Here is a 12,175-nt window from a genome sequence, read left to right on the forward strand (position 1 = left end):
ATAAGTACATGCGTGGCAAATTATCTCTTCCGGATAGTCTACTAACAAACAGGAAACAGGCCTGGTTATACTTATCTCTGTTATTTGTCGTTTTGTGACCTTCATACAAAACTCAAGTCGCTGTGGTCCTGTGGTTTACCGGATCGCTTCTCCAACGGGTAGTCTGGTTCATACCTCGATACCGGACTTGCATCAATTAGTTATAAATTTATCTTAAGTGTAGTTTTCACTGAGTAGCTCGGTGGCGCAGCGGTAAACGCGCTCGGGCTGCGATTGTTGAAGTTAAGCAACTTTCGCAAAGGCCGGTCATAGGATGGGTGACCACAAAAAAAAAGTTTTCATCTCGAGCTCCTCCGTGCTTCGGAAGGCACGTTAAGCCGTTGGTCCCGGCTGAATTAGCAGTCGTTACCTAATAACCATCAATCCGCACTGGGCCCGCGTGCTGGTTTAAGGCCCGATCTCCCTATCCATCCATAGGGAAGGCCCGTGCCCCAGCAGTGGGGACGTTAATGGGACGATGATGATGTAGTTTTCACTAACAGAGTTGGCTCGACCATTATAGAAGGCGACACAGAAAGCTCGGTGAGTCACACCTTATTAAGAAGTACCAAGTATACTTATATTCTATACCTATGTTTAAGGCGCTGACCGTACTACAACAAAATAGTTTTGAGACTAAAATTATATTTTCTGACTTTTCTGTTAGCAGCAATAGCGACTCGGGCATGATTTGTTTATGTATGTTTTTTAAGGAAAATCTATTTTTGTGAAATTTTAAGTGATAACGGAAAGGTTATCAAAGTAGAAAAGCCCTAAATAACAAATAATATAATATTTTTTGTATTATAGATGTAAGTATAATGATTCTAGCCTTCCCCCAATATTCAGACTGTCGTAGTCTAGTTTAAGCTAGAATTTTTTGGCTGTCTAGAGCGCGAAGACTGATGGCTGCCACATAGGTACTTACGCTTGGACTCGCTCTGGGTACTGGGACACACATCTCATCAAGGTGAACTGGGTACCCACGCTTTACCGAGGTTACTGTTAGACCAACTTTACCAACGCGATAGGTGGTGAGCCGTATCGCTATACATCTGTGCTATGATAATAGACATTGAAAAACGCCGCATGAATAAGGCCACAACGCCGTGGCCACGTCGACAGCCACGGTTGCTAATTAATTCATAACTCACTTGGCGACGCTTCGGCAAAGGAGCAGTTTCAATATAAATTGTTTGGCGACGTTGTCGGCGACGTGACCCTGACCTTTTGGTGAGTTATGGCCCTAATGGTGATGGGCTGAACCACAAGAAATCAGCAGATAACTTGAAATAAAAAAGATAGTAATGGCATAGGCTTTGGTAAACAAGGTTCTTTATTTACACGATTGTCATAGCACTGTGTTGTACAAGTATACAAAAGTACAAATATATGACCATTGTCTTCATAAGGCATAATAATATTGCACCTAATCTTATTCATAGCTTATTTCATACAAATGCTTCGAAACTTTTACATCATTTGTCTATTTAAATTATAGTGAATTGTTTATATTACAGGATTTGTTGATTACAATTATTACATACCCACTAGACTTGTTCTACATCACAGATTATGCTTAATGCCTTAAGTACATAGTACTTTTTGCATTTAAATAGAAAAGTATAAGCTATAATTTATTAATTTACATACTATGTCAGCATACATGGCATCACTTGAGCTTATAATTGGTGACTTCAAATTAATATTTAAAATTCTGCATTATACATAACCTACACCTTTCATTTCTTTTTACCTCTATAGATAGAATACGACATCATTTACCTACAGTTTCTTAAAATGTCAAGGAATAATACTTCGACGACAATAAACTAAAAATAATTCATTCATTGGCTATCTGCTACAATTAAATAAACATTTGAGCTCCTCCAAATACAAGTAGGTATCACAGTATGGACTTGGAATGTTAAATTTTCATAGAATGTTCACTTTAAAATTAAAATACAACCATTTCTTTTTACATCGATCGATACACATTCAATAAAGTCTGACGGTTTGCAACAGAAACATAAATGGATCAGAAACTAAATATAATATTATACTTAATAATTATAATTATTTTGAGACAGGAAATTATAATATAGAATAGTGATTACGGGCTGATTTAACTCATTAAATTCAGTATCACAGAGGTATTTCAAATGTACGTATTTCGTAACAGAAAAGTACTTAACTCTACCTTTCGCCAGGTTTACGGTACTTGCAAATACCCTGTAATTCGTCTTATTTTAATCATAATCAAATCATCCTTCACCATTTGCTCTTGAGCCTTATCTTCAATATGATATACGTGCTTATGTTGACTGCTACGGATATAGACATTAAAGCTATGATGGCCAGCGAATATTTCTCGTCTTGCATTTCTCTGTCGATGAGGATTTGTTTTGGGTACGTGTATCTGCAGATGAGGTCTGAGCACAGGAGTTTTTGGCGGTCCATGCCGAACATGGAAATGGTAAGGGCCACGAGTCCATGTTTGAGGAATGAGACGTGGAACAGCCATCTGAAGAAGCCAGGAGCGTCACTGTAGAGCAGGAAGAAACCAGAGAACACAACGAAGGGCATTATGAAGAAGGGGCCGAAGATCGTGCCATTCTGAAAAGATTAATTTATTAATCATTATTTTCCGGGTTTGTTCGTGATTCACGCATATAATATTAGAGATATTAGTATGTACTATATATTAGAAGATATATATTATTGTATTAAGATCAGCAAATAAAATCGTTGTTCTACGTCTGTTTAGGCTTAAGCAGACAGACTCACGGGGAACAGATATAGTGATTGATTATTTGTAATTATTCACGTGTATTTATTGATAATAACACAGTTAATTGATTATTCGTATTAGCAAAAATTAAGCCGATAAAATATCGTCTAGATAGTCCCTTACGTAGAAAATAATCTTGCTAATTTTGGAAGAATTTGGATTTGGATTGGATAAGTAAATATGCAAAACTGATGAATAAACAGATTATGCCTAATAGATTGAAAAAATATATAGCATGAATTCTTCCATAATCAATGTAACGAATGTTACAACATTTTGAAAATATGTATCGTTTACTATAACGGTAACAGAGCCGTAGCTCATGAATGACTCCGAGACCGCGTTTGGTGAGATAGTCTTATAAAAGCTAAACTAGAAGAAGTTAGTAACATTTACCTTGACATTGAAGAACGATCCGTTCAGCAAACCCATGCAGAGGGCGACATAGGATACAAGCATCAAAGTCCAACAGAAGCTGATGAATCTCAAGAAGTCATGTGGCTGGCCGGTCATCCAGTATGTTATACAGGCGTAGGTGAGAGTGCAAACTGTCTGCGTCGGTATTGAGGATATTAAAGTCGCTGAATAGTACGCCCCCGTCATGTACCATCGGTTGAAATGCTCACGACGCACCACTGGGATTTGCTCTGGAACTGAAAATAATAATAAAAAAATTACATTTAGAACAACTCAAATTCTTAGTTGTACAAGGATTACTATTACTAGAATACTAAAACAAGAATACTAATTTCTAATCTTGTTATACAAGGATTTCTTCCGTTGATAGACAATACTTATGCGCTCCTGGTTATTAGTGAACAAAAGGCGTGAATTTTACGAGGGATGACAATGAATGGTAATTGATAGATTTTACGGTAGATTTTATGGTAGAAATAGGTGAAATATTAACGGATGATATGACAAACAACGATAATTGAAACGTTATTATTATTATCTGTGTTTATTGTTACATATGGAAACAGATATTTTATATTAAATATATACAAATAAAGGAGATAACATACTTAAGAACTCATCGTGGGTTCATATAGTACATTATTAGGCTATCTAACGAATTGCCATTTACACAGGGAATCAGTCTGTGGCTTTTTTCGAATAGTAAGTATTTTATACTACCCCTAGGTAAAAGGATAAAACCAATGCACTCAACAAGTGCACGTAAGTTTCTTGCGTCGCCGTCGTTTCGTCTTCTTAGCCATAAAACGTTTGTTTGATCTTACATTGAAAACCAACTATTTTTGATTATTTGTGTTCTTACTTCATTTGTTTCATCATTCAGAATAGAGGATGGAAAAGTAAGGGGAAGATCTTTCTCTTAGTTCAGCAGCGAGTATGAGAAATACTTACAAGTGATAGAGACGGCGCTAAAAGCGGTGAACATGAGGAACATGAGACCAAAGAAGAGGCAATTGTAGTTCTCCCGAGCATATTTGGCATCTTCACCGATGTTGTAGAAGAGAATCCCGATGAAGACAGCCATAGCGCAGTGGATGCCAGTCATCATCAGCGTATACGAAGGATTACGCCAGTGGGACTGAAATCAAATTCATAACATAACATAAACAGCCTATACCTATATTACGTACTTCTTCCGATCGTCGTGGAGATCCTTGAGGGGAGGCCATGCCCAGCAGTGGGCGTCGTACGGATGATGATGATGATGATGTAGGAAGAATGAAGGAGAACGTTCCACTGATGAGCTCAGGCTTCCGGGCAATAAGAGGGGATATGGACTGACTATGGAGCATACTTAACCACTCCACTGAAGGACGGTAGAGGTATTTGAACCAGCAGTCACTAGTCAACCGATCCGTCAGAGATATTTCAAGGCGTCCTTTTTTTGACGTGACTTATTGTAGATTTGCCGCAGATGGCATTAACTACTTGGCCGGACAAATGAGGAGTGCTGAAGGCTCTCACCCGATACAACGTTTAAGTTCAAGGCGTCCGAATGTCTCTGACTTGGTTGACTTTGCCACTATTAGCACGTATGTCAATAGTCGGGACCGACGATTAAATTCATCTTATCATTCTAAACATATGTAAGTATCTTATCTGAAGTAGGTATACTATATATTCAGTTAAAGGATTAAGAGCTAAATACTTGACGATGCACGCTTCAGTTCGCGTTATTTAAATTGCGCATTGAAAAACGATATTGATTGATTTGAAAATACGTATTTATAAGGAACATAACTTGATTCTGAAACTTAATCCTTTGTATAGTTCCTCGTAGATTTGAATTTCATTCTGTTTTTTTTTTAAATAAATAACCGAAATCTTTTTTTGTAGATCAGACAAAAATAAAAATTCATAAAGGAAATTGAAAAACAATAAAAATATAAACGTGGATCAAGAAACATCGGAAGAAAATGATATCAATATATATTATCATGCTGGTATTGTTCAGAAAGATAAACTTACCAATAGAGATCTCCTTGTTAAAGTGATGAATTGTTTCCAAAATGAGGTTGTGTATGTACTTTTCAGTTTGGACAAGATTTTGTTAGTGGGGTCTTCGGTTGGAGTAGGCAAGACGGTCAGGCATACATCTTCTATAGTGTTACTTCTAAAATATGACCTATTTATTTCTGGAAAAGAAAAATATGGAACTATTGATTGCAATATCACACTGTAAATAGAAAGCCCACTGCTATTTCTTTAAACTTGTTGATTAAAATATTTAAAAGATAATATTGTTTAAGGGTACAATGTAAGCAAATATAATCCTTATTGTTATTTCATATCATATTGACATGGTCAACTTTGAGGGTGCTACAAAATACGTACCTTCTAATTTGCTATCAGTCTCATTCGGTATGTTAGTGATCCACTGCGTGCTTTTACCGTTTTGTGAATATTGTACTAGATCACTTGCGTTTTCTACGCAAATTTCAATTACTGCAACAATAAAGAAATTAAATTTATTTCTGTTGTTGGTTACAACTCTAATTACGAATTTTTGTTAATCATATTATGAATATTAAGAATATTAAAGTACGAAATGATTATGATCATGTGTAGATTTTTGTAGGTTAATGAAAAGTTAAAATGGTCATCATCATTAACAACTTATAGGTACGGGGCGATATTGATCATTTTAACCTCGGACACTACAATAGACCCACTAGCTTCTATAACTGCCACCCTGGATCTAGATCCAAGGTCCATAAATATCTGATTACAGGATTGTGTACTTGGAGACGCAGGTGTTTTTAAAGTCACCATGCTCATAGAATAATTTATTCATAATGCATTCAGCGTAAACCCTGCTGGTATTTTTAATCGGAAGCAAAGAATTTGGACAAGAACAAATATATCATAAGTAGTTTGACCTCACCAAGTTTGATAATAACTGTTCTACTTATAAATAACCAAATAAAGTAGAAAATGACGAAAGAGAACATTGTTTGATAACGTAATGTGAATAATATAAGATAATAGTCACACTCAATGCGGAAATAAAAATACACCTATCACTACGAATGCAGATTTTTTTAAAGTTGTCCTACTACAGTCTCTATCTATACTTATAATAAATCTGTAGAGAGGTCAATTCTGTACATTAAATATTTTTTCAAAATAACTATCAGGGGGTGATAAGTGATCGATACTGATGCCAAAAATGCAATCAGTAAAATTTTTGTCTGTCTGTCTGTCTGTCTGTCTGTCTGTCTGTCTGTCTGTCTGTATGTTCCTTATAGAAACAAAAACTACTGGACGGATTTTAATGAAACTTGGTACAATTATTCTTCACACTCCTGGACAGGTCATAGTATACTTTTCATCACGCTACAATCAATAGGAGCAGAGTAGTGAAGGGAAATCCTTTTGTATGAAAAATCTAAACCACTCAAGTTAGACGTTTGAAATTTGGCATGCAGGTACCTTAGATACCGTAGAGGTGCACTAAGAAAGGAATTTCCGAAATTCCTACGGGAACGGGAATTAGCGGGAAAATCCTTTTGTATGAAAAATCTAAACCACTCAAGTTAGACTTTTGAAATTTGGCATGCAGGTACCTTAGATAACGTAGAGGTGCACTAAGAAAGGAATTCCCGAAATTCCCACGGGAACGGGAATTAGCGGAAAAATATTTTTGTATGAAAAATCTAAACCATTCAAGTTAGATGTTTGAAATTTGTCATGCAGGTACCTTAGATACCGTAGAGGTGTACTAAGAAAGGAATTCCCGAAATTCCCACGGGAACGGGAATTAGCGGGAAAATCCTTTTGTATGAAAAATCTAAACCACTCAAGTTAGACGTTTGAAATTTGGCATGCAGGTACCATAGGTACCGTAGAGGTGCACTAAGAAAGGAATTTCCAAAATTCTCACGGGAACGGGAATTAGCGGGAAATACCTTTTGTATGAAAAATCTAAACCACTCAAGTTAGACATTTGAAATTTAGCATGCAGATACCTTAGGTACCGTGGAGGTGCACTAAGAAAGGAATTCCCGAAATTCTCACGAGAACGGGAATTAGCGGGAAAATCCTTTTGTATGAAAAATCTAAACCACTCAAGTTAGACGTTTGAAAATTGTCATGCAGGTACCTTAGGTACCGTAGAGGTGTACTAAGAAAGGAATTTCCGAAATTCCCACGGGAACGGGAATTAACGGGAAAATCCTTTTGTATGAAAAATCTAAACCATTCAAGTAAGATGTTTAAAATTTGGCACGCAGGTACCTTAGACACCGTAGAGGTGTACTAAGAAAGGAATTCCCGAAATTCCCACGGGAACGGGAATTAGCGGGAAAATCCTTTTGTATGAAAAATCTAAACCACTCAAGTTAGACGTTTGAAATTTGGCATGCAGGTACTTTAGTAAACTTAAAGCTTAGTTGCAACAGGATATTACAAAATTCCCACGGGAACGGTAGTTAGCGGGAAAGAACATTTGTATGAAAAAATCAAATCTAAATAAAAGGAGAAACTGACTGACTCAGTGACTGACATATCAACGCATAGCCTGAACGGCTAAATGTAGGCATTTGAAATTTGGAAGGGACATAGCTTAGGTACCGTAGAGGTGCACTAAGAAAGGAATTCCCGGAATTCCCACGGGAACGGAAATTAGCGGGAAAATCCTTTTGTATGAAAAATCTAAATCGCTTAAGTTAGACGCTTGAAATTTGGCATGCAGGTACCTTAGTTAACTTAAACCTTAGTAGCAACAGGATATTGCAAAATTCCCACGGAAACGGGAGTTAGCGGGAAAAAAACATTTGTATGAAAAAATCGAAACCGTGTAAGATAGATGTTTTCAATTCAATTCAATTAAATTATTTATTGCATTCCATGTAGTACAATGGGGTGTTACATAGGCATAGGAACTAAAACATGGACCCTGTAGGGCACAGCAACGTTGAAGGGAAGAGAGGAAGTGTGTATTAAAATTAAAACTCAATGAACAATCAATTAAAAAAAAATCAATTCAATCAATTGATTCAATCTAGCATGCATGCATACCTTAGTAAATACAGGGTGTTAGTGACATCGTAACGAAAAAAAAAATGGAACGCCTATTTTATTGTACTAAAAACGATGGTGGGTGTTTTTCTTGTCGCAAATGTTTAATTAAGATTTTCAATTTTTACTGTGCCGCAATGTAAGTCGAACAACGCGCCACACAGACGCTAAACTTACGCGCGGCTACGTTACGCGTGTGAGATACGATGTTGATATCTAGGTAGGAGTTTTCATTCTCTTGTATTTAGATGCTTAGTAGTGGTTCAACGTTTAAAAATGTTGTTTGTTGAAGTAGAACACCTACTGCCACGATTTTTCACGCACGGTACCTACCTACCAGTTATTAAAACGTTCCTAACTTATTAACAATAAAAACCCTACTCTTGCCTTACCTTAATTGTTATTCCTTCGGATGAAGTACCTAGGTAGGTACCCTAGAACATGTCACGTCACGTAGGAATGCAACATCGCGTTTCCTCCGCGGTAGGTAGGTATCACACGCACTCACAAACACAACACCTTGCTCTTTAATAAACATCAACAATCTTCCATACTTTTGCGCAGTAAATGGTCTATGATGTATCATCATAGTCGACACTACTCATTTACAGAATGAAACAAACACTCACAAACACGAAAAAAATATCCTCGAAAAACATCACGCGATTCGGGTCAAGCTTAGTATTCGACTGAGCGGAAGCGCGCGGCGGCGGCGTTAGCGCAAAGCATCAAAGGCGCCGACTAAGGGCGCCGACGACGCACTGGCCGCGGCCGAGTCGAGCCGACGACTAGAGAGGGAGAGAGAGTATGTTTATGGTGCAAGTGACAGAGAAAGAAATAGTATCTGTTCGTATGCCTACTTTATTGGCGAGCGTTGCCCTTGACCCGTGCGCCGGCTATTCACCTGCGCATAGCTGAAGTTGTAGATACGTTATTATTATTATTGATGACATTGATAAAATTTAATAATTAGTAATTTTTATTTGTTTATTTTAAATGTGCGTTCTGTGCAGCTTAAAACACAATATGGGACTGAAAAAAATCTATTATTTTTATGAATTTGGCGACAGGAAACTTCACTTGAGACCTATCAACTCAAAGAAATACCTAGTATCTGTTCGTAATGCCTACTTTATTGGCGCGCGTTGCCCTTGATCCGTGAGGCTATTCACGTCCGAGTATCCATCAAGACAGATCAAACAAGCCCTAACTCGGAGGTCTTGCGTCCCAGGATCCTTTAATTATGTCTTAGAACCTTCTTGGCCTATGTGGTCCAGTGGTTGAGCGATGGGATGCGGAGGGTCCGGGTTCGTATTCCGGTGGGGACATATCACAAAAATCTGTTTATAAGGCCTTTGGTTGGGACGTTACAGGCTGATCACCTGATTGTCCGAAAGTAAAATGATCCGTGCTTCGGAAGGTACGTTAAGTCGTTGCTCCCGTCTACTAGGTACTTATGTAAGCACGTAGCCGTTACATGAATATTGTACACAGAACAGGATAGGTTTAATTAGTTCTTTACTGATGATTTAACAATGAGATTTAAAACTACGAATAACTTAGTACTTAGTACCTCGGTACGGTACCAACATGTAACAAGAAAAATAAGATCACTCCACTCGGACAATTTTTTTCTTTGAACATGCCGACATTGCCTACGCGGCGGAGTTGCCGAACTATCGATAGGTAGATTATCAATTGTTGAACTTGAAAATTGTCTAAACTATCGAAAGTAGTGATAGTACATTTAGATCGATACTAGCGATAGTACCGATAGGTCTTGCTTTGTAACAATAATGGGTATTGATCTAAAAGATTTATTTATTTTCGATTTTTGTGTAGCGAGGTTTTGCGTAGGTACTTACATACTAAGTTGGTGGATGGTTGACATAGTAGGTAACTAATTACCTAATCTGTGGTGGTTGTGTTAGTTGGTTGTTAGTTATTCTAATGACAACAAAGAATACAATTATTTACTGTTTCAACTGTTTTAGGTAGATAATGGCCCTGATTCCTATGAGTAAATGAATGAATAACCCGGTCGAATCAAAAAGGTATCTCGCTGGTAACTTAATTCTGTCGGTTGTTTTAGATTTCTGCTTAAAATTGACGTGTATTCCATAAATTTTATGCCTGTTGATTATCCGTCCATTTAAGAATAAGAATAAAATAAATTTATAATTTACGATAGACAGAGAAAGAAATAGGATCGGTTCGTAGTGCCTACTTTGTAGGCCGCGCCGCCGCCGCGCCGCCGCCGCGCCGCAGCCGCGCCGCAGCCGCGCCGCCGGCGTGCGGCGCGGGGCGCGCGGAGCGGGGCGTGCGGAGCGGGGCGCGCGGAGCGGGGCGTGCGGAGCGGGGCGCGCGGCGCGGTGCGTGTGGCCGTTGACCCGTTCGAGCAGCTGTTGTCTCCATTACATCGAAAATTTTCGATAATTTGTCATTATTGTTTTTTTTATTGAAATTTGGGTTCTATGCAGCTAAAAGCACAATATGGAATTGAAAATAATTAAAAACAAAACTCAAAATTTCATGAATTTTGCGACGGAAAATTCCACTAGATATTAACTCAGAATCATGGTCTGAATCATCCCTTTCAGTATTCGTTACGATGTCACTAACACCCGGTATAAAGTTTATTTTTGGCTGTATTTTGAAAAATGGGAGTTATTGGGAAAAAAATTGTATGAAAAAATCTAAACTGCATAAGTTAGATGCTTGAAATTTGATATGCACTCCCACACACACAAAGATCTCTCTCTTATATAACACGCCACGCGGACGAAGTCGCGGGCAAAAGCTAGTTATTTATATTATGTTACAATCTATTGGTCATCATCATCCTCCTATCCGTATCCCACTCTAGGTAGGGTCGGCACAACATCCATTTCAACATCCTCTTCCATTCATTTTTGTCCTTTTTATACAAATAAATAAACGAGATGACTGATTATATAGTAAGGCAGTTCACAACAAGCATTATGAGAATAAGTCTTTCTTGTGGGTAAAAAACAAAGGTAGGTATTACGTAAAAATCGACTGAGGAAATTTATCCTTTGGTGTATTATTGAGAGGAAGGGGAAGACCAAGAAGAGCTTACATGGAACAGATTAAAGAAAAGGTTAACGTCGTGTCTTATAGGGAAGTCAAGGAATTGGCCTTTGATAGACTGGAATGGAAAATGCTACACCGACAAGAGCGTGGCTCTTAAATTGATGATGATGGTGTATTATTATGGGCAACGAGGTGATCATCTGCCACCACACGGTTAACTACATAATATGGATTCTAAGAATTTATAGCAAAAGTGTTTGCATAAATTAAATTGACTTCTAATTACTAAGCGGCTCTGCTCATCTTAGCCCCATTGTATTATTATATTTCCTGTACTCCAAAGACTTGGTAGCCATGACCACTTACAAAAATCCACAGGGTTGTGATACGGCGGGCAGGTCAGGTGCATCTGGTCGAGGAATGGCAGCAGCATTGGTACTGATCCCATGTAGGCGCACCGGCCCGCCACCACCGCGTACAGTCTATCCACCAGCTGTAGCAGACCAGCTGACGGCTGGTGCATGGTCGCCACCACCGTCCGGCCCTGCCGCGCCAGTAAGTGAAGCAGGTATACCATCTGCTTCGATATCGAACTGTCCAGCCCACTGGAATAAAGATGGTATTCAAAGTTAAAAACAATCCCGCAACAGTGCTTGAGCCGTCGTAGCCCAGTTGGTAGAACGGTTGCCTCTCACTTTGAGGTCGCAGATCTAAAACCAATAATTGTCGACTTTGTTTTCGAATTCATGTTTGGATCATAAATGATTATCACGTTCAGCAGTGCAGGAAAACATC

The 12,175-nt window shown here is 38.3% G+C and overlaps 1 protein-coding gene across 1 annotated transcript in view; it reads right to left on the bottom strand.

Annotated features, from left to right (window-relative positions):
- Positions 1 to 1,344: 1,344 nt before the first annotated feature.
- The window catches only part of LOC126368400 (ATP-binding cassette sub-family G member 1-like), a 41,181-nt gene continuing 30,350 nt past the window's right edge, over positions 1,345 to 12,175 (bottom strand). The window contains exons 5-10 of the mRNA XM_050012371.1: positions 11,747 to 11,985; positions 5,642 to 5,752; positions 5,276 to 5,442; positions 4,199 to 4,385; positions 3,227 to 3,483; positions 1,345 to 2,655 (exon numbers count right to left, since the gene is read on the bottom strand). Of these exons, the coding sequence (XP_049868328.1) occupies positions 2,311 to 2,655; positions 3,227 to 3,483; positions 4,199 to 4,385; positions 5,276 to 5,442; positions 5,642 to 5,752; positions 11,747 to 11,985 (1,306 nt within the window). The 3' untranslated portion in view covers positions 1,345 to 2,310. The remainder of the gene's footprint in view (positions 2,656 to 3,226; positions 3,484 to 4,198; positions 4,386 to 5,275; positions 5,443 to 5,641; positions 5,753 to 11,746; positions 11,986 to 12,175) is intronic.

The sequence above is a fragment of the Pectinophora gossypiella genome, chromosome 7 (assembly GCF_024362695.1).
Source record: "Pectinophora gossypiella chromosome 7, ilPecGoss1.1, whole genome shotgun sequence".
Taxonomy (NCBI): domain Eukaryota; kingdom Metazoa; phylum Arthropoda; class Insecta; order Lepidoptera; family Gelechiidae; genus Pectinophora; species Pectinophora gossypiella.